This window comes from Setaria viridis, chromosome 9 (assembly GCF_005286985.2).
Source record: "Setaria viridis chromosome 9, Setaria_viridis_v4.0, whole genome shotgun sequence".
NCBI lineage: Eukaryota > Viridiplantae > Streptophyta > Magnoliopsida > Poales > Poaceae > Setaria > Setaria viridis.
Genome location: NC_048271.2, coordinates 50,484,762 through 50,507,153, shown reverse-complemented (window position 1 = coordinate 50,507,153; position 22,392 = coordinate 50,484,762). Strand labels below are relative to the sequence as shown.

The 22,392-nt window shown below is 49.2% G+C and overlaps 4 protein-coding genes across 4 annotated transcripts; 1 reads left to right on the top strand and 3 right to left on the bottom strand.

Annotated features, from left to right (window-relative positions):
* Window positions 1–2,038: 2,038 nt before the first annotated feature.
* Window positions 2,039–3,753, bottom strand: LOC117836501 (uncharacterized). Its single transcript, XM_034715940.2, has one exon. It carries the CDS (start codon window positions 3,004–3,006, stop codon window positions 2,158–2,160), a length of 849 nt encoding a protein of 282 aa, XP_034571831.1. The 5' UTR covers window positions 3,007–3,753; the 3' UTR covers window positions 2,039–2,157.
* Window positions 3,754–13,875: 10,122 nt separating this feature from the next.
* Window positions 13,876–17,518, top strand: LOC117840833 (uncharacterized). Its single transcript, XM_034721368.2, has 5 exons — window positions 13,876–15,719; window positions 15,805–15,891; window positions 16,635–16,788; window positions 16,876–16,951; window positions 17,254–17,518. Exon 1 carries the CDS (start codon window positions 13,925–13,927, stop codon window positions 15,623–15,625), a length of 1,701 nt encoding a protein of 566 aa, XP_034577259.1. The 5' UTR covers window positions 13,876–13,924; the 3' UTR covers window positions 15,626–15,719; window positions 15,805–15,891; window positions 16,635–16,788; window positions 16,876–16,951; window positions 17,254–17,518.
* A 16-nt stretch (window positions 17,519–17,534) lies between these two features.
* On the bottom strand, window positions 17,535–19,487 carry LOC117840834 (putative pentatricopeptide repeat-containing protein At3g05240). The gene has a single exon (XM_034721369.2). It carries the CDS (start codon window positions 19,096–19,098, stop codon window positions 17,905–17,907), a length of 1,194 nt encoding a protein of 397 aa, XP_034577260.1. The 5' UTR covers window positions 19,099–19,487; the 3' UTR covers window positions 17,535–17,904.
* A 116-nt stretch (window positions 19,488–19,603) lies between these two features.
* On the bottom strand, window positions 19,604–21,500 carry LOC117840835 (uncharacterized). The gene is made up of 2 exons (XM_072291011.1): window positions 20,213–21,500; window positions 19,604–20,126 (listed from the first exon to the last, which is right to left on the bottom strand). Exons 1-2 carry the CDS (start codon window positions 20,949–20,951, stop codon window positions 19,831–19,833), a joined length of 1,035 nt encoding a protein of 344 aa, XP_072147112.1. The 5' UTR covers window positions 20,952–21,500; the 3' UTR covers window positions 19,604–19,830.
* Between the last annotated feature and the right edge of the window lie 892 nt (window positions 21,501–22,392).

The following is a 22,392-nucleotide window of genomic DNA, read 5'->3' as shown; positions in this document are numbered from 1 at the left end:
CTGGATTCTGTCTCCAGCATTTTTGAATATTGTAGGCAGTTCGTATTTGCATGCAGGAGGGAGAAAACGACACATCCTGAAGTTGCTTTGGATCTATCACCAACAATAGTGACAGGAACGACAGTAGGGGTCTCCCCTTAGCCCCCTACTGTTTTCGCTCAAAAACAATATATATGACAGGAACGGCAGTGCAGCAGAAACAGGAGCAGCAACATCAAAAACGATAGCATTGGACATTAAAAGCTCCAAAGCAGGATATTCATATGATACCCTACTCTGAGACCACTTGCTTAAGGCAGGCAGGGTGCCAGCCACCTGTTGCATAGTTGGTAAACATTCATTTACTCCATAGCCATTTTCGTCATACATGTACATGTACAGTTAAATAACCAACTGCTTCATGGGTTCAAGTACCAGGTTATTAGTTATACTAGTCCAGCTGATAAGTAACAGTCATTCTATGTGTTTGCTGGTTGAAAATCTGTTTTATTTTCTGTGGAGCGTTATTTATGTTCCTGGCATTCAGTGTGTTTTTCAGGTTTTACCCTTATTTTTCCTGGATGTGAATGTGTTGTAGTTGTACTGTTGCTTTCCTTCTTTATGGTTTATGCAATATAATGGCATGTACTTCTCCTGCATGTTCAAGAATAAAACAACAGTTGTTTGGCCAGAACTGCTAGCGGATCAAGCAGTGCTCTCAGTACAGAAACGAGATCAGTGGCAATGATTCTTTTCTGACCACAACTCAACAATTCTAAACATCGAGGTAAACACTTCAATGTATCTACTTCTTCTACTCTAATGTTGAAGTTATTAAGGTGAATTAATCTTCTGTGCTGTATCTCTAGCTTCCATCTTAACTAAAGAAAACTCACACCAAACAGGAACTCTCTAGTCTTATATCATCACTAGACATGGGTTATCCTTTCATCCCGATGGTCTAGAGCTTCATCAAGGGTGAAACTACTCTAGCTCTAGGACATCGTCAGGCTTCAGGTGCTAAGAGGCCGTGATCCTAGTTATATGGCACCATTTTCATATACCAACAGTACAAACCCAATCTTTGATGGAATTAGTGTGTGGGAGTAACCAGGGGGCTGCCTTTTCAGATCAGGTCATTTTTTATGACCAGCTTGATCTGTCATTTCTCATGTGCCCTAGTCTTTCTGCACTCCTTATCCCTTCTGCTCCCTCTTCTCATACTTGTACTTTCCTTTGCCTTTCCTGGTTGCAAGTGTGTAGGTACTTTACTCCTTTTGTATATAATATGAATTGATCCTTTTGTAGGACTGATGAATTTAAAATTCTATAGTTGAACTTTTTAGATATAGTCAACACTGCATATCTTCAACTTTTCATAAGTCGCCATCTTAAGAAACCTTTCCAGTAGTCAACTGATAAGAGTATATATCTTTTTTTATGATCTCTCTCTGTTCAGTTCTCTTTAATATCTGTGTATATATTAGCTGCGGAAATTCTTACCATATATTATTATAAAGCACAGCCTTATATATTGCCCATCCAAGAGCAGTAGACCGCACACATACGATACGCACACTTAAAAGATAAAACTTGTGGGCCTTCAATTTCTCTTTTACCAATTTCATCTTTTATTTATGCATCTGTTTTGGCATGCACAGTATGCACACACCTGCAGACTGTCAGCAAAGCAAAACAAAAGGTAAAAAAAACGATGTATGCTCTCATCTGAGATATATTGTTTTGCATCTATGTGGTATGTTAATTCACTCGGAATTTGTGAAAGATGCTTTAGCCTGCAATCTGTTTTGCCTAGGACGCTTCTACAAATTAAAAATAGGCTAACATCAAACAAGAAACTCTTTCTGATGTTAGCCTTTTTTTTGGAGCCTAGAACATTTCAATTTTCAAGTTCCATGACATCTACAGTTGAGTACAAGTTGAAATGCATTGATTTCTTGTATTGAATGATAAAACCCGAAACCCTAATTATATAATCCGAATCTCTATACATGCAGGCCAAAGGTTAAAAACTTTGATAAATGGGATTCTTTTGCACTGTGTCAGAAAATAAAGGCATGATCTGAATTCAGTGAAGAGTAATCGAAATATATGGAAAAGGTAAGGAAATCAGTTATTTGATTTATCTGCTAAAAGCAGCAGAAAAAAATGAAACAATTATAGATGCAAATCTAAGCTGACGCCCTCAGCTGCGGTGGTCGCCGGCTGCTCACAAACAAACTGACCTTGTGGCGACAGCAGCAAAGAGGAAGAAGACGAGGGCGACGGCAAAAGACGAGTTGAAGCCCTCGGCTCGTCTCCGCGGAACACGGACAGCGCAACCGGCCGCCGCTCTCCACCCGGCGGCATGCTCGTGCTCCCGTGCCCGGCAGGCGGCCCCCTCCATAGCCCAGCCGTCAGGGGGTTCCCGTTGATCGGCTGGGTGATCGACCCGATCCCGCTGTAGAACTGCGGGCCGATGGCGACGGCGCCGCCTGGAGCCCTCATCGTGGGCCACGAGGGGTACAATGTCGCCACCGTGGGGCCTGCCACGCCGAAGCGATGCTGCGGGTAGCCGAGGAGGTGGTGGTGGTGCGCGCCGCCAGCCGCGGCCGCCGCGGCGGCGGCCATCGCCGACTGCATCTGCACCCGCTTGGCGTGCTGCCGCTCGCGCTTGTGCGCGTTCTGGTGGCCTCCGAGCGCCTGCGACGTCGGGAAGTGCCTGCAGCAGTAGTGGCACTCGAACTTGCGGCTGCTGTCGGTGGGAGCGGCGACGGCGCCGCCGCCGCCGCTGCTGCTTTGCGTGGCGGCAGCCGTGGTGGCGGTGGTTTCTTTAGCCGCTGCCTTGCCCTCCGGTGATGAATGCGGGACGTCGATGCCGAAGATGCGGATGCCGGAGTTGGGGCTCTCACGGGGCGGAGCGGAGCGGAGGAACGGCAGCTCGGAGAAGGACGCGACGTTGCTGAAGTCGTGAGGCTCCCGAACGCTCGCCGCGCCGCCGCTGCTGCCTTCGCCGCCGCTGCCCATGCAGCCAGGTGGAGAAAGGTACAGAATTTCTCGTGTCTCTGCGGAATAATTTGCTGCACGTACGAAGTAACCGGCGTCTGAGCTGGTCTAGCTCGCTAGCAATGAGGTTGGGGAACCCTCTCAGCTAGCACTCTTCCTTGGCGATGCAAGGAGAGAGCATCAACGGGAGGAGGGGAGGGGAGGGGAGGAGAGACAAGGGAGGGAGAGCTAGGGAATAGAAAGGGCAGCAGGGAGGCCTGTGCTCGTGTTGCTCAAAGGAGTGCCAACTGCCAAATGTATACGAGTGATAGGTTTTGCATGGCTACTGTGGAGCAGGCCGGGTAATTGTCACCTTACTATATTGTGGTTAGTTAGGAGGAGGGGTGGGCCTGCCGGGAGGGTAGAGGGAAAGGAGATGTGGATACATCGTCCACGGTGGTGTTGTAGTAAATTCTCGAGCAGGGGTCGGGGTGGCCATAGTACACAGTAAGCTCTGGCAAGTACTACTGCACTCGGAGGCTTTGGAGTAGCTCCCATAACAAACAAGTACCTGTCACTGAGAGAGGAAAGGCCATGGCCATCTCTCTCTCTCTCTCCCCCTCGCTGTCTCTCTCTGCAGACGCACAGGCGCAGCACAAGCACATAGACGCTGCGCAGCAGCCTCTCTCTATCTCTCTCCTCTCTTTTTCTTTGCTTTCCTCATTTCTCTGGCTTTCATGCATGTGTAAGCATCAGTGAATACGTGACAAGCTCTGATCGTGGGCCTGTCGCGCTATATAGCTATATGTGGGGGTGGTACTGGCTGTTTTATGGAGGCTCTTTATAGCTGTTGGCTTCTTTACATCTGGAGCTGCAGGCTTGTGTTTGGAAGTGGTCCTGCGTACAGATCTAGTTGTAGCCTTGTGCCTTACTGCCTTGGCTCGGCTAGCTGCGCCTGTGTGTGACTGATTTCTCTCTACCTCCTCCAAGAAGAGAATACTCTGTGCCTTAGTCGTTTCTTATCCTGTTTGTTTTCCCCTTTTCTCAAGTCATACCCCATATGGGAACGTCCTAAAATATCTCTCCCTATTACTACCTACCACTCATCAAAGTAATACAACTTGGTAACCTAATGACTGGAGATCAGAATGAGAGGCCTACGTGTAGGCGGCACTCAGATCGATATGATCAATGGCAGCGGGATGTTATGCTCTGACTAGGTTCATCATCCTATGTTTTGCTTTGCCCTTTTGCTATAATCAAGCTTCTCCACTCGCTTTGGTTTTTTTGTCGATATGATTAAAGCGAGGCTCACCTGATGTAGCGGACACATGCATGCTTTGCAGGTGCCCGCGCTGGTTGGAGACGAAGAAAGGAATGTTCGAGTTAACCCACTATTCTCAAGCATCCATCATCCATGCGTGAGTTGAAACAAAAATAGCGGAGTGCTGCTCCCATTTCGGTGTCCTTCAACCTGTGGTTCGGTCTCATTATCTGAAGGGAACCGAACCATCATTCGCCACTTGCAAAATCAATGATAGATAGATACCCCAGCTGCCCAGCCACAGCTACAGATCAAAAAAGGATCATGGAATCGATCTCTCATTTTTCCAGAATATGTTATTGTTTCAGGTGAGAAAGGCAGGTCGCTGTTTCTCCTCTGGCCGTCTAATCAGTTCCTGGGCGAAGGGGATTCTGCTGATCTGCATCAACGTGTATGCTGCTTGCTCTGCTATATCAAAAGGTGCGCTCCTCCACGACCTTTGATTTTGTGAAGCATAACAGCCTTTGTTAAAAGAGATCAACTCCTGGATACTTTTCTCATCTTGTCCACCCGTATTCTGCCTTTGGTGATTGTTATATAGCTTCCCAAGAAAAGGGGAATAGTCGGCAGCAGCTGAGGATCGTGATGTAGACATGGCCCCGGAATGATTAGTTAGTTATCAGCACTGTCACTGCTGCTGCTGTCGCCCAAATCATTTCGCAAGCACTGTCACTGCTGCTGTCGTCCAAATCATTTCGCAAGCATATCATAATAACTATATGGTTCTGAACCCAAGAGCTAGAGCTCTCGCTTGCAGAGAAATCACCCATGACTATTTTAAGAAGGTTGCTACGTACGCTAAGTATGTGTGTGGTGAATGTACGTGTGGCGTATAACATATATGCCTTCTTGTTCCTGTGAAAGTATTAAATCTGTCCACAGCATAGGGGTAAACTTAAACCTGCATATCTGTGCATGTAGAAGCTCTCTCTAGATCCAGCAGCTGGGGTTGCTATCCAGGAGTCTGTGGACTAAATCATGCTAGGTGCGTTGTACTACTAGCTAACCAGTCGTACTAAATGATCTGGACAGAAAGAATAGTTGCTAATTGATTGATCAAGGAGTTGCTTGACCAGAGCCAAAAACATACAAATCGTTGTGGTTGGTTGCAGGTCTAGATCTCACCAGCATTCCCCAGCACTTGATCAACAGCTACTTGTGCTAATCAGAAAGGGACATCCCTGCCGTTCCCAGGGAAAATGCCACCACCCTTGTCCTCCAGAGGAACTTGCTCTTCTTGGTGGCGGGACCATATGGAAAGAGAGAAAAATGAACCTTGTCAGTTTCTGTCAGCAACCCAATGGAGCAAGGTTATTAAAGGACTGCTGCTTGCGCAATTTGCTCGTTCCTCTCTCATTTTCTTTTGGGAGAAACTGCCAGCTGCTCGTCTTTCCTATGGATTCTCATCGATCATATGCGCGCGGTATGCCTGGGTACTGACTTTTTTCAACTGTGGGTTACATATGTTCCTACCAAAGCAGCAACTTGATCATTAAGGCATGGGGTCTCCCACATTACGTATCTTTTGTCCATACTATATCGATAAAGTGGGAGTGTCCATAATCATCTGTGTGCATTTTGATTGTTCCTCTGAGCTATTTACAGTAAAGCTTGTAAAAGTTAGGACTGTTTCTGCACATTCAAATGTCACTCGGCAGAGTACAACCCTGTGAGGAAATGGAACACAAAGATACTTACCAGTCAAAAAAAATTTGAGACTAATGCATTTTACACTGGGAAGTTTATTGTAAACCCAGAATTAGTTTTTTTAGATAAAGTGTAAATCCAGAATTAGTTGTAACAATCACGGCCATTTTGGCACGAACATCATGTCGATATGAAAAGTTTCCAAAAATACACAGAGCTTGGTAGTGCTAGATGCTTCCATGATGAAACCTATGTTACTGACCACTACTGACCAGTGCCCAAACTTTCACGCAGGACTGATGATCACATAAACTGTGAACGCGGTGGCTGCTTTACTCATGCAATTCCTGACTCATATGCAATTATTCCTCCTAGCATAAAGGCTCATCCACCATCCTGGACATCAGACACGGACACCAGCCTGCCTCTAGCTACTGGCTCGTCCGCGCGCTCAGGCTCAGCAGTCAGCTCAGCACACAGGTGCGCAACCACTCCCCATCTCTGCTGCCCTGCTAGTCTGCTAGACGGTGGAACAAGGTACTCCCTCCGTTTCGCGAATACATGTCGTTTCAGACATGTTAGCAGAAACTAAGGAGAGTGCGTTTTTACAATTTCGCCCTCGTCTTATCCATTCGCAGCTTGCAAATCTGTCTCATCTTCCTCGGTGGCTCGATGAGAATCACACAGCTGCGCCCGGCGGCGGCGCTGTTGCCGTTGCTCGTGTTGGCCTGCCTTCTCCTCCCTCTATGGCCTTTGCTGATTGCCAGTCCCCACCTGCCGTACCCGCACCCAAATCATCCACCGCTCGCCTCGCAGCCATGCGCTTGAACAAAGGAACCGTCTGATGAAGGTGATCTCGCTGCAGTAATCGGCGCCAGGGCCGGGACCAGCGGCGCCATTCTCCATGAGGACTCCCCCGCCATGCACCTTCGGTCGGTCCCTGCTCCTCTCGCGAGCTATTCGATGGGGGATTGATCGATCTGCACGAGGTTTGACCCGGAGCAAGGCTAGCTGCTCTCGGACAGGGATCTGAACATACAGACACAGGCGCGTGGTATGGCCATGTGGGGGCAGATGGGGAGCCCAAGATCTCGCTGAGGAGGCGGTGCAGTGTGATCCCCTCCGGGAGCCGCTTATGAGCCAGGATGCGGTGACGGCGGCGGCGGCGGCGGAGGCCGAGCCTCCCCGTTGGAGACAGGGGTAAAAGCGGCAGGTCACATTTGAGTTGAACTGCAACGTCAAATATTTTGACACCTTTCGAAGTTGAACTGCAGCGTCGAATAAATACGAACGGAGGGAGTACTTGCCTGCAGCCTCGCATCAATAGATTGGCCATCCACCTGTTTCTGTTAGCTTACGTGGTGTATCTTTTTTTTTTCTTCTTATAAGGCGTAATGCCCTCAAGGTGCTGGACTCTATGTTCGTCATTAGGAAACCGAGTGCGACCCATTTTACACAAGGAAGCTTAAACAAAATATAAATCACAAACAAGTCCTTTCCAATGACTTGAGGTGCGTGGACGACACATGCTGCACTGCTGATTTCGTTGGTCTCCGGACTCCGGCACATCACTGACGACGGGCAGGCTGACGAGAGCTGCACTGCAACGTTTTGGGGATGAGAGGGATCCAGAACTGCCTCCACCTCGTCACTGATACTCAAGCAGCTCACCTAACATGACATTTGACCTAACATTATTTTGAGGTTTCTTGAGGCTTCAGAGCAATGCCAAATCTAGAATCGACAAGGGTATTCTAGGGCTATCTGCTACCCGGTATTACTATGTAGGGATGGGATCCTCATCAACCAACCAGACATCAACAACTAGATGGATTGTATATGGACCATGGACCCTGTACGTACAAGGGGAAGGCCATATAGGCTATAGCGAACAAGATCGCGGATGCTGTATGGTGGAAGAGTTGGTTGTGCATGCATCTTCTTCAAATTGTTACTATACAAGTATACATATTGATTTCTCAGATAACATTGTTAGATGATATATTCGCACGGAGAATGTGCGAGCCCTTCGATCAAGATGGAGAAGTTTTTGTTGACCTTGTCACGTGCAGGTAAAGAGAACTTCTATTACTCCCTCCGTCCCAAATTACTATTTGTTTGGTTTTTCTAGATACGTAGTTTTTGCTGTGCACCGTACGTAGCAAAAGCTATGTACCTAGAGAAGTCAAAACAAATAGTAATTTGAGACGGAGGGAGTACCAGCTATATCAGCAGCTACCAATTGGACCAATATTAAAGAAGCTGAGTACAAACAACATTAGGTGTGCAGCTATTATATGCATCAATGCAACCCTTTGTCCACGGACGAACACTTAATTGATCGTCAGATTTAAATAGCTACTACATGCAAGGACCGCATGCTCCATTTCACTATTTCGGCTGCATTATCATATCATTGTAAATTGGGTCTGCCTGACCAGCAGCTACAAGCAATTTAGTTAGAGAAATTGCGTGAACATCCATCAGTGCCTACTTTGCAACTATGCTGTAAGTTCAGAGCACCAGCTGGTGTGTCTAATCTTTTTGGAAACTCACAGCTTAAACTTAGTTTAGATAGAGATTAATTATATATATGTATTGGGAGGGATTGGTAGGGAAACTAGTTTATTTTCCACTCCAATTCATTTGTTAGAGGAGGAAATAGATCTATCCAAATGAACCCCCTTGAAAGTACGAATTCATCTGTTTACTAGGTTTTTTAAATATATATCCTTGTCGCATGTACATTTTTACTATAAATATAAATATAAGTTATTGTTTGCTAGATTTTCTGTGAATATAAATTTTTATTTACTAGCTACTCCCTCTATCCAAAAACAAGTTATTCTGTGATTCAAAATTTATCAAAAAATAATTCATTATACTTAATTTGGCATGTGTGCATGTGCATGTAGGCATGCAGCAATCAATTAGCACCAAATGTGAGTTTTGGGGAGACCGAGAGAGTAGGTTTCTTGAAAACATGTGTCCAGTGGCAGGTGCATCTATACTAGTAAAGAGAAACCAGGAGAAGAGGAGGCGAGTAAAAGTAAATCCAGCAGGGTCCATCGCCTCCCGATTCATCATGGCAAATTTATGTAGTAAAACGCACAGATTTCCACATGAGGCTCCCTACTAAGTTGTGAATTTGCAAAAAGATAGGACACTTAACAACTAAATTTCAACTGTTTGATTTAATTAGTCATGGGACGTTTCTTTTATAATTCAAGTTTGCTTGTAATGGAGGAACTCATCATTACTTAGGATATTTGGGAGTGGGTCCAATATCGCCGGACGTACTTGTAAATTAGCCATTAAAACCACGTACTGCACCACACCGTGCACACAGCTAGCCCATGCTCATGCTGGCGCTCCAACACCAACGAAGCTCACAACATAGTCCCCACCTTCATTTCTCTAGGCATGTCCTAACACTTGGAACCATTAGGTCGCTTAACACGCATGCGGCCAAACAAACACTCTCTTCCAACTTGCTTAGCGTACGTGGTCCGGCGCGGCCGCACCGTCCCTCGCGCGCGCCGGTCCATGCAGCAGCATGCACGGGCAAGAGACGACGGCGTCGTACACGTACTGCGCGCGTCGCGGCCGCGAGTACTGAGTACTCGCTCGTCGCCGTCGTCCACAGCTCGGCGATGATGGCGGGGCACGTAGCTTTCGTTTGCTAGGATGCAGCGCGTACGGCGTGCATGCGACACCGTGACTGTGCCCTATGCCGCAGCGCGCGCAAGGGGGTGGGTGCATCTCTGCACGCAGTTGCATGGGGACCCTGCTTGCCGGCTCTCGGCTCCCGTCCATCAATGTGTGTGTACGTCGGAATTGATCCCCGTCACAGGCTCGCTCTGGCGCTGCGGCCGGCCGATGGGCACGGCGTTATAGGCCTGTGACCTTGTCGGGGTAGAGATCTCGAGACCTCCCTCCCCCTCAGCTCGCCCCCGGCCGCGCGCGCAGGCAGGGCGCAGGACCACCGGCCACTTATACCACCCAGCCGCGACCAAAGCCAACCTCTCTGGCCAGACCGGGCATGCACGCGGCAGGCTAGCTACCTGACTAGCGTGTCCGACGAACTGTTCAATCAACCCCCCAACTGCGTGCGTGCGTATGTGCACAGTGGCAGTATCATATCGGCCGGCCAGGATTGGATCCGCGTGCTTATGCATATGCATGCATGCCGGAATGCGTGTACCAATGTACCATCGGTACGTGCATTCGGGACCGGCCGGTGTGCAGCGTGTGGGTCCCGTAAAACAGAGAGAGGTGCTATACATACGCGCGGAGATTGGGTCACTACTGTACCTGCGTCTTCTGCTCTAGCGTACCTATACATGTGTGTGCAGGTGTCTTGTGTTCATGTCTTTGGTCAGTCCATCAGATGGGTCTCTAGCTACTAGCTAGGTGTGGGTGTGTACGTATGGTTACAGTCTTATTACAGACTTGCAGCTGCTACACGTACGCGTACAGGCCGGGGCTCTGGCAAGTACACACACGTACACAGTACGCAGCAGCTGGGCGCTCGACATGCTACGAGCCCTGGCTCCGGCCTCCGGCGCGGCAGGCCATGGACAGCGATAAAAAAACCCCTCACTCACCTACACCTAGTCACCTTGCGATCGATAAGACGATAACTAACGACTGTAGAACCATGCTGCCGGCGCACATGCGTCTGCATGCATGAAGCAGGCCAACCACACCAACCCATATCTGTGCTCGGCATGACACATCGACACGACAGGTTTACGTTGACCTGGCCTGGCCTCCTTTTCTCCTCGATGGATCACTGGCGGCTAACCGAGCTTGTCGGGGATAGGAATGATGGGTGCCTAGACACAAACGGGGAGCCGATCGATCGCCGTCCATTCGCCGATAATAATTCAGGTAGCTGCATTCGTTTTCCTCCTCTCTCTCTCTCTCGGAGGAATAATAATTCAGCTAACTGCTAACCTAGCAGTGAGACTGCGAGAGGCTGAGCGCTAGCGCCGGCACCGCCAGCACACATGCATGTACGTGTACGGCCCCACCTCCAGGTGTGGGCTCTGGCCGGCCCGATAGATGATGTACGTGACGAAGCTGACACGACATGATCGGTGGTGTGCGCGCCCTGCCCCCAAAAGCTAGCTGTATCTCCCAGCGCCGCCGTACGGCCGGTCTGCTGCCTGCGCCTGCCATGCCATTGCCAACGGCGTGATAGCTCGCTGTTTGGTGTGGTGCCGACCAATCCCGATGCGCCCGGCACCGGCAGGCAGCCTCCCGCTCTCCAGATCCAGTGCACTGGCGGTTTATGTAGCTCTGCCACCCGCTCTCTGCGCCCCCCTTTGTACGTTGCTGCTGGATCCGAGGCTTGCGCGCGTTGGCTGTATTGATCACTTCCTCGCGGCGTGCACGCCGGGGGAGGGGTTCTATTCGGGCACGGGTAGGCTAGCGGGGCCTGGACCTAGCTAGCTTGCTAGGCGCGTGCATGCGAGCTCCGATCGGGCCGGCCGCGGCAGCGCCCTCGCGGCCGCCGATTGGCCGGAGAAGGGCGTGCCGTGGCATGGGGCGGAGGGCCACGGCGCGCACATGCACGCGCCGCGTGAGCGTACATGGTGGCGTGGGCTCGCCCCCGGCGACGGTCCGCCGCTGTTGTTGGCCGGAAATTCCCTGGACCATGGGAGCGCATGGCCATGTCCGGTCTACTCCTTCTGTTTTTGACTTTTCTAAATATATAGATATTACTATACATTTAGATATATACTATATTTATATACATAGTAAAAAATATATACTTGAAAATGCTAAAACAATCTACGATTTTGAACGGAGGGAGTAATAAGCCAGGGAAGGAGAAGAGACAACAACGGGCGGCGTGCACGCGCTGCAGTACCGTGTACGGGGATGATAAGGCGCGGCCGGCGTGGCCGCCGCGCCATTGGCGCGCCTGCCGTGGGCAACAGTTGCGGTTGGCGTTTAGCTGTCGCGCGCGCGATGGGGGGGTGCAGCGTCGTCAGAGCGCTCATTGATTGTGTCATTCCGCAACGTGGCTGTTTGATTGATGAATCGGGGCGCCCCGTACGGTGCCGCTGCTTTCTTTCCGGGCACTGTTGACCAACAGCGCCCCCCAAATCATCGAGAGGCTGTAGGCAGGAGTACTGCATTTTTTTCTCTTTTGCGAAAGAGGCAGGAGTACTAGCACTGTAGTACTAGTATTGCCTTTTCCATGCACGAGTTTAAGGTAGGTAACCCGTCCCGTGAAAAATCGGAAGTGCTATAATAATGCAGCTACGTACTTCCGTCCATGCGCCGCCTGCTAGCTCCACATTCCACAACCGGCCGGCGTCCAACCTTGCCGCCCGCCAGCATACTGTTAATTACACGAGAGAGTTGTTTATGTTACGGTGACTCTGCAGTGGGTTAATAGCCGTTTTGGTCCCTAACTTGCTAGGGTCATTTTAGTCACTAAATAAACTATCATAAATAAAATATTAAAAGGGACAATTCAATCCTTGAACTATTGTTTTTGTCCAATTTAGTCCCTGATATTACAGGTGGCATGCCACGTCTTTTCTAAACGTGGTGGTGCGCCACGTTGGATATGCTACGTCACAATGAGCACGACAAAGCCATGAGGTGTAGGCGCTGCAACTCAGTTCTCAGCCAATAAACTCAACTGAGAATTGGAGATTAATTTCGTAAAACTATATGTCACTACTAGAAAATTGGAAATTCCAATCAAAGTAACATCTATCAATCAAAGGTCACATGATTTAATTTGAATCGAGAATAATGTCGCCTTATATAGAAAAGAAATTTAGGGAGTAACCATTCTCGACTCCGCTGTAATAACTTATTAGATGTCATCCTAATCATGTGTGCAAATTAAATCAACAAGCTCCATCGCAGCGTGTTGAAATAGGTTCGAAGCAAGATAGCTCCATAGTTTCCTAATTAACGCTATTTATCTTAGATACTGTACTTCTTTGAGCATCGACGACAACGTTTCATTGATCTATTCCACCACCTAGTAGGATAAAAAATTGATTCCATCATCTAAAAAGAATCCTTCATTGAACTTTAACTCTGCGAGAAATAATGTAGCACCATCAAAAAAGAATTCGGAAGGTTCTCTTTTGAGAGAGGATCAAGTATGCTTCTTTTTCTAGGGAACAAGTACGGTTTTAGGTTTTATAGAGATCAAGTACAGTCCTAATTTTACGAACTAAGTATAGTTTAGTTGGCTAGATTTTTTATGGTGAAACATATCCACCCATTCAAAATCTCAACCTAATACTCACTCTGTTCCTATTTATAAGGTACGATGTGACATGACACGGTCCCTCAAATTAGATTTTGACCATTTATTTATCTTATCTTATATTATCCAAATTAGATTTTGACCATTTATTTATTTTATATTATATTATTGATGATTATAAATTTATAATCATTAGAAAGTAAATTTGATTACAAATCTAACCATGTCAAATTTATATTAAAAAATAAAAATTTTTGGGTAAATTATTGGTCAAAAATTGTAAAGTTTGAATCTTGACATGATGCGTGTGCGCCTTGTAAACAGGAAAGGAGGGAGTACATTTTAAGATTTGTCAATCTAGTCTCTCATAGTATATATGTGTTTGTAGCAGCAAGTGCGCGTACAAGTATGTGAGGATATACATCTGTAATGCGTTTTTTAAAAAAATATTTTTTTTCTAATACAAACAGCTGTGTTTTTTTAAGAGGAAAATGTAGTTCTGGTAAAAGGGGAAATGTAAACTACTCGCAAAAAAGGAAATGTAAACGTGGATCAGAAGCCAATAGAGGCCGAAAGCCGACTGGACACCCCGGCCCAACTATCCAATAGCCCCTACCTAGTTCGACGAGACGGAAGAGCCTCAAAACGACCCAAAACGGCAAAACCCCAGCAAAAAGCCCTGCCGACTGCCGTTGCCCCCCGGCCGCCCCCCTCGCTGGCCGCCGCCGCCGCCTCCGCCTCCTATGCCCTTCCGCCCCACGCTCCCGCGCCGCTGTCCCCACGACCGCAAGCTTACCTCCTTCCTATCAGCCGTCGCCTCCCTCGCGAACGCACCCTCGCGCTCGCCGCCCGCCGGCGCAGTGCCTGCAGCCGCCACACCCTCCGCTTACAACGCCCTCATGTCCGCCTACTCCCGCGCTGGCCGCCCCGACGAGGTCCTCCGCCTCTTCCGCTCCCTCCCCTTCCCGCCCACCGCCCCGCTCTTCACTACCCTCATCTCCTCCCTCGCGGACTCCGGCCACTACCGCGCCGCGCGCGCCGCCTTCTCCTCTCTCCTCGTCTCCGGCCACCCGCCTACGGTTTCCACCTTCACCGCGATGCTCAAGGCCCACGGTCCGGTCTCAGCCAACGGCGTGTACCACATATTCGGCGCTATGATCGCCGTGGGCTGCGCCCCCGACGCTGCCGCGTACAATTGCCTCATTTCGATACTATGCGACAACCAGCGGGTGGAGGAGGCCTTGGGCATCCTTGAATTCATGGCAGACAATGAAATCCGCCCCACCATCCGCTCGTACACCGCTGTCCTGCGCGGGTACTGTGAGCAGGGCATGGTTCTCGAGGCGGAGAGGTTTGTTGATACCATGATCCAAGTCGGGTGCCCGCCGGATGTCATCTCATACAGCGTTCTCATTGAGGGGCTTTGTCGTGTAGGGGAATTCAGCAAGGTGGAAAGAATCTTAGGGGAGAGTGAGGAGAAGGGGTGGACGCCAAATGCTGTTACCTATAATATATACATGTCTGCCCTGTGCAGAATGGGGTTCTCGGATGAGGCATTCCGGCAAGTAGATATTATGTGCAGCAGAGGAGTGTTCATGACAATTGAGACAGTTAATATTCTCTTTGATTGCTTGTGCCGAGACACTAGGTTTTCAGAAGCTGTGTGCTTGCTTGAATGCAGTGGAAAGCTCGGCTGGGAGGTTGATGTGTTTTGTTATAACACTCTGATGAGTAGGCTATGTGAGGTTGGTGATTTTGCTAGGGTCTTGAAGCTGTTGGTTGATCTTATAAAGAAGGGCATTGGACCAGATATGTTCAGTTTTACTATTGCAATCCGGAGCCTCTGTGGGGCTGGGAAGTTTCAGGTGGCAAAGTACCTTCTGGATAATGAGAGAATGGCATATGATGTTGTGGCATTCAATACCTTAATTCATGGATTATGTGTGGTTGGGAATTTACATGAAGTGATACAAATTTATATGGACATGATCAGTAGGAATGTTGCTCCAAATAACTTTACCATTGCTATGGTAATTGACAGTTTATGCAAACAGGAAAAGTTTCTTACAGCGATCAATTTTCTTGTTGAACCTTCGGTAAAATATTTGGTTCCTGATCATGAATCTTTGGGAAAATGTTTGGTTCCTGATTATGAATCTTCGGGCAAACATTTGGTTCTTGATCTTGAATCTTTTGGAAAACGTTTGGTTCCTGATCATTTTGTCCGCATGACTAATTGGTTGGTGAAAGCAAAAGGATTGGGATATGTACTGATCCTTCTCCGTAAGATACGTTCTAAAGGTCTTGCACTAGATGTCTGTGTATTTAATTCATTGGTTAGGATATTTTGCTGGGAAGGGTACTGTAAGCATGAGAACTTCTACGAAGTTTCTCTTATACTTGACAGTATGCTGGACTGCCTCTCCAGCCAGCAAACAACATAAGTCAGCCAGGATGCAAATTGTGCAAAATCTGGTTTGCTGTCCCATCCTCCCTAAGCTATTCAACTAGCTGTCCATTCATATATTGAACTACGAGGTCAGTTGGCACCTATAACAGCAAAATTTCCTGTTGCTATGCTTCATTAATCCTATACGTGATATCAATTCGTCTAACTTTTCAGGCAAGGAGCTGAGTTGTGGCTAGCAAACCACTTTAATGCGACACAGATTCAAGGAGTCTGAACAAGATTATAAAGATGTACATAAAGGTATACTCTTTTGCTTATTACTATGTTTTTCTTCCCTTATGGACAATACAGTTGCTGAATCCATCATTACTTTTTCTCATACCATTTTGCTTTTGCTAAAGAAACTTTTAATCATGTTATTGTTATATGCTGTTGGAGATTAGTTTTCTCATGGTCAAATTTATGCTGTATAACATAGAGATTTGGGTAATGTTTCCACAGCTCCTCTAACCTCTAAACTGACATTATGCTGTAAATTAGTTTCACTGTCAACTAAAAGGGTTCAGCATGCCTCTTCATTGTATTGATAATGCTTAGAAGAACATGTCAATGCACTTGTGGCTTTTCAACTATGTATTGATCTTCAGTCAGTAGTTGAGCATATTGCTTGCCTGATCATTATATGTCATAATATTTAACCAAATAGACAAGAATATCTCAATCAGCTCTAATGTATTATATTGACAAATAGTACTGTACATTTATATACTTTATCCAATTGATACTTAAGGAAAATAAAGATGATGTGTTTATTAGTCTTGTGGTATGAATCATATTATGTTTACGATCTGTCTTCTACATGCATGTACTATGAATTATTTGATGAATTTCATCTTTAATATTGAATCAACTCAAGAGCCAAATATAAAAGGACTTGCACTGTTCTCAATGTGTGCTTATTTTATCAAATATTCAATATGGGATATTGGATGATGACAGTGTCAGCTTAACTTGCATATTTTCCCATGGTGTAATTGGTGCAGGTTGAACAATGGGAAAATTTCTCTTTGAAATTAACTTCTGACTTCAGTGGAAAACAAGTTTGCAATTATTGAAAATTTTTACATGAATATCATCAGAATATGTTTTGAAGCATTGGATACAATCTAGTGGGACAGATATGCTTCATCATCTTCTGTGCGTGCTTCCTAACCTTTTTCTATTTTCCTCATCCAAATAATTTCATTATTTGTTAGGCTTATTGTTCGTGCTGTTTGGTTCCAGCTGTTAAATTTTAGGAAGACATTGGTGATTGCAAGGAGCAAGGTTAAGCTTTGTTGGGAAGAAACCTTCATTATTGGTAGGTAATTGATCGGTGGGTGCTTATATTGAGATCTACCATTTTTGTAGTGCTCTTATGCTTTGGAATTTATGGCTACAAAATATTATTGATCGTTACATGACATCGCAATATAATAGGTTTCTAGTTATTGGTTCTGCAACTAATTGATGTGTAGGTTTTTTTAAAACAATCCAATAGTTATACTTCAGAAATAGGTTCTGGGCAACTATTATGAAGGATGTGTCACAAATTATTGGCAATTTTTTCATTGTAAATCAATTCAATATTGCAATAATTCTTGATCCTGTTTCAATTTTTAGGATCTGGGAACTCACTCGTTTTGATGGTGCTGCAATCATGCTTTCAGAGGTGTATACGCTAGGTACTTGTTTACTACTTGGATCTGACCTGGCGTATCGACTGTATGGTAGATTTGATATGGCCTTAGTTTCAATAAGGATATACTGCTGTAACATGGACCTCATGAGATTGACGTTGTAAAAGCATTGATGGATGCTTTATATATGGAGCTATACACGAATAAAAGATGAACATTAAATTTAATTTACAGAATTCTTTGCAGAACGTATCGATCTTGAAGTGGCTGTGGAACTTCGAATGTTTTCTTATCTGGCTTCATCAGGCAAATTGTGTTTTTGATGGTCATCTGAACATTTGTTTTTTGGACAAGTCATCCGAACATTGGTGCTATGGTAGTGATAGTTCCTAACCAGGCTAGGACTAACCCAGGCCAAGCTTCACCAGGCTAACTCAATGCAACCAATCAGTGGCTTAAGATAGCTTGCATCGACGAAGCTCGTGTTTGGTTGGGTGCGCAGTGTGATATGGTGACCTTGTATTAGTTGGAGGCCACTCATTCATCTGGTCCCTTCTTTACCATCGACTGCTGCAGCATCTACGGCCTACTGATTTTCTGGTCCGAGACCTCGCCGGTGGCTGGCGACAGCACTCTATACTTCAATCCAAGTACAAGCAACATCCTTCTCTATACTTCTTGCAGCCATCCTCTCCCTGACAGCACATGCATCCTCCCATCTCCCCGCATCAGCCAGCGACTTGGACACGAGCGCGTACATGCCACCGCCGGCGTCCACCTCTCCTTCAAGAAATCTTCCCCAGAGCTGCTCACCTCCGACGCCGGCAACGCCTCTGGCCCTCCACTCACTTGCAGAGGCGTAACAGACTCCAAGCACCTGCTGATCGAATTCCACCGGCATCTGCCTGACAATTTCCTCAAACTTGTCAAGCCGCCCAGCTCGGCCGCACGCGTCGAGCGCGCACGTGTAGTGCTGTTTCCTCGGCGCGATCCCGTACACTCGCCTCATGGCGTCCAGGACCTCCAGCGCCCGGTCCGCCAGCCCGGCGTGGCAGCAAGCAGAGAGCAGCGCCAGGAACACCGCGCCGTCCGGCCGAACCCCGCGGCGCAGCATCAGGGAGAGCAGCAGCAGCGCCGCCCTGCACCGGCCGTTCACGGCCATTGCCATCGTGACGGTGCCCCAGGATACCATGTCTTTCTCCGGGAGCTCGTCGAACGCCCTGAGCGCCATCCGGGCGTCCCCGCACTTGGCGTAGGCGTTGATCAGCGCGTTGCCGACGACCTGCTCGCCGGCGAGGCCCCGCTTGAGCGCGTACGAGTGCAGCGCCTCGCCGCAGGCCAGAGCGCCCGTGGACGCCGCGGCGTGCAGGACGCTGACGACGGTGGCCTCGTTCGGCTTGGCCCCGCCGCCGCCGTCGTCCGAGAGCATCGCCCGGAACATCCCCACGGCGTCGCGGGGGGTGCCGCTCCGCGCGAGCCCCCACACCATCGCGGTCCAGGAGCTCACGTCCCTCTCCGGCATTCCGTCGAACAGGCGGCGCGCGGTGCCCAGCGCCCCGCACTTGGCGTACACGTCCAGCACGGCGTTGTCCACGATCAGGTTCGCGCCGGGAACGCCCCCGCACCGGAGCCAGAACCCGTGGATGGCCCGACCCGCGCGGAGGCTCCGCAGGGCGGCGCAAGCCGGGAGCACGCTCGCCAGCGTCAGCGCGTTCGGCGCCGCGTCCATCCGGGAGAACGCCGCGACCGCCTCCGCCGATCGGCCGCTCCGCGCCAGCGCCGAGACGCGCTTCGTCCACGACACCACGTCCCCGCGCGAGCGGATCATTCATCCCACCCGCCACCCCACCATCAAAATCACTAACCACACTTGACGTGCGACGGCGCGCGCCCAAGGAGCCAGACGTGGTCTACTTCACGAGCGACCTCGGCTACGTGGATGGCCGCCACATCGGGACCAGAGGCGACTAGGCGAGTACGTGCTTGTCCTGAATCTGCAGAGTAAGAAGATCCAGTCGTGGACCAAGTGCCCTCCGGGAAGAAGCTTTGAGCTCATCCCATCCCTTATTGCTGCTGATTTTTGTGCCTTCCTTCAATCGTCGAATCCGGATGAACAGGTACAAGCTGCTTGTAGCTAGATATACGAACTGCTAAGTTTTTATGCCTGAGGTCACATTTGTTCGGAAACTGGATTGTTAAGGGGGAAACCCCACTTATGTGCGAACAACCCATCACAGTTACAGCCCCGCGGTTATGCCTGTTTAAACGGCACATCTAGAAATTCCTGCTGCTCCCAAGGTATTGGACAAACATAGGGGAAGGGAATGAGTATATAGGGAACCAAGAAAAAGGCAAGTGGCACGCACCGCTATGCACCGTCGCTTCATGAGCAAAATACACACCACTATGCACGCACAACACACCAATCACACCCGCGATTACATCTCTTACGGTACGTCAAGAAATTCTGGTTGCTCCTATACTTCAACCTGGTTAAGGAATCCGGCGAAAAAAATGCGAAAGGCGCAAGAGACAGCGGCAAATGTATACGAGGCACACGCTAACTTGCGGCGGAGCAGGTCGCCCTCCCTGCGGCGGCGATGCCATTGCTCCTGTTGGGCGTCCTCCTGAGGAGCACGACGCACTCGGACTCGTGGCGGTACGTGAGCCTGACCAGGCTCCCCACCACTCGGTACCGGGACCGCGCCCTGACCGTGACGGTCAGCGGCAGGCCGCGGCTGGAGTCGAGCAGGTCCTGCATGCCGCGCCCCGCCGCGTACATGGGCTTCTCCTGCGCCGCCACGAACAGCCTCACCGTCGACGTGCCGCGCGGCCCGACGTCGTGCGACCCGCCGTCTCCCTGCAGCAGATGAACCGGCTTTATTTGCCATTGTTGCCTGTACATGCTTGCTCGATGGAGACCAGGGTTTGTGGAACGAGACGTGCCTGTGCGGTTGCGAAGACGAAGCGGCCGAAGGACATCTCGAGCAGGGGCGGGTGCACGCGCAGGGTGAAGACCTTGGAGTGGTTCTCGACCACCATGTCGACGGAGGAGTTGCAGTTGAGGAAGCTGGTCTCGACGCCCGACGCGTCCAGCCCTTCGCCCAGCGCGAACCGCTGGACCCTGCCGACCCTGAAGGACACCCCGGGGTGCCGCGGCCTGGTGGCCAGCACGAACACGAGAAGGGCCAGCGCCGCGCTCGCCGCCACCCTCCACGCCACCTGGAACGCGATGCAGCAGCAGGGGGCCTCCGGGTCCAGCTTCACGTAGCTCCACGCCCCGCTCCTCTCGGCCTCGCCGTCCGCGTCGTCGTCGCCGTCGCCGTCGCCGCCGCCTGACGACCGCCCCGACAGCACCCTCAGCACCTGCCGGCGGCGGCCGGGCTTCTTGCTGTCGGCGCCGGCGGGGAAGGAGCTGTTGGAGCCGCGGGAGGAGGAGTAGCGGGACAGGGTGAGGCGGGAGGCCTCCTCGTGGTCGTTGTCGCGGGAGTGGCGGGCGTCGTCGGCGTCGCGATGGAGGTTCGGGAACGGGGAGAGGATGAGCGCCATGGACTCGGACGCCGGGTGGCTGAGCGTGTGCGACGCTGCGGAGGGGCTCTGCACGTAGTAGTGCGCGCACGGAGGGGACGGGTGGAAGAGCGGCAGCTCGTGGTCATCCGCGCCATTGGCCGCAGCTGCCATGGCGACAATTCTTTTAGTGCTGTCTGAGGCTCTGAGCTGCGCGCGCCTCACTTGCCAAGGCGCCAATTGGTTGTGCTGTGCGCTTGCCTTGCTATTCCAAACAAACTGTGATCGCTTATGTAGGAGCAAATGGTTGCTTGGAACTGGATGCCAATGATTCTAGGTAGAACTATCCTTCTTTCATTTTTTTATGAACACAGAAGTGCACCACGACCTCACCATACTTAATTGGATGCAGAGCTCCGGCCAATTTCTTTAACAGTTAAACAAGTAAAAGTATCTGTGATTTCCTGAATTCATAGGCATGATATAGACTTGTTGCGGTAGGGGATATAATGACTTCAGAAACAGTTAAGATTACCTTCAGCTTCACAAATGACAGGCAAGATTTCATCGAGTAGCCCGGTTGGCGTGGTGGCAAATGCCCATGATGGCATGATGCTACGCTCTTAGCAGTGAAACGGAGGCGAGTGATGAGTACACATGCCGCAATTCATGGGCCTCTGCCCTCTCAATACCTCCACGGCTCAACACACCATCTCACTCTAATTATGACGGCTAAACCTCCTGCCTTCCACTTCGAGCAGGAATAATTAAGGAGGAACGTGCCGGCGAGGGACTCCAGGGTCAGCCCGGAATGATGGATAACCAAGCATGGCAATCGATTTTCATGGATAATTTAAGTATTTACGGTAATACTACAGAACACGACGAAAATCTTAAAAAAATCGGACGTTCTGATATATGTTGCAATATTTAAGCATTTATATTGTAACTATTGTTTCTACATATTTCACAGCGAATGTTGCATGAAATATAGTGTTCATGTTGCGGCGAAAATTTTCTATCCCAGAATCGAACGATGTAGTTATTTTTACACATTATTTTTCATGTTGCAAAACAGTGACCGCTGATGTTGCATTAGGTAATTTTTAATGTTTCATCGGAGTGTTCGATGAAATTAACGTCCGCACGCTAGCAACGTGAAGTATTTAAGTGAAAAGCATGGATATGTTAGACTTCCTCGGGTACGAAACACACATCTCCATTTGAATACCGCTTCTACTCCACCCTGTCCTGCAAATCGATGGGGTTTGGTGGGTTCTCCGCAGTTATCTGCTCCGGGGATCTTTGCGCTTTTGGCAAGCCTGACGATTAACAACGCAGATGAGGTGCCCCCGGGCCGGCGCCACGCCATCATGCGTCATCATGGACGACAACTCTGGTGCATGTGCTTTGGCTCCGATCCGGCGACGAGTGACTTAGATGGCAAGGCAGCAGATGCAAAGAGTGTGCATGCAGAACGGATGATGGCTGAAGAAAATAAGGGCTTTCACTTGCCTCATGAAGTCACGAGCCATCATCTTACATGATGAAACACGAACCGGGCCTTCGCAATCACGGGCTAAAAACTCCCTCGCTGGATTTGTTGGCCCGGCGC

What these genes read in the sequence shown, in the direction of transcription:
- LOC117840834 (XM_034721369.2), bottom strand. Translation starts at nt 19,098, where the DNA reads ATGATCCGCTCGCGCGGGGACGTGGTGTCGTGGACGAAGCGCGTCTCG.
- LOC117836501 (XM_034715940.2), bottom strand. Translation starts at nt 3,006, where the DNA reads ATGGGCAGCGGCGGCGAAGGCAGCAGCGGCGGCGCGGCGAGCGTTCGG.
- LOC117840835 (XM_072291011.1), bottom strand. Translation starts at nt 20,951, where the DNA reads ATGGCAGCTGCGGCCAATGGCGCGGATGACCACGAGCTGCCGCTCTTC. An exon ending in CTTCGCAACCGCACAGGCAC is followed by an intron (nt 20,127 to 20,212) that starts GTCTCGTTCCAC and finishes TGCTGCAGGGAG; the next exon opens with ACGGCGGGTCGCACGACGTC.
- LOC117840833 (XM_034721368.2), top strand. Translation starts at nt 13,925, where the DNA reads ATGCCCTTCCGCCCCACGCTCCCGCGCCGCTGTCCCCACGACCGCAAG.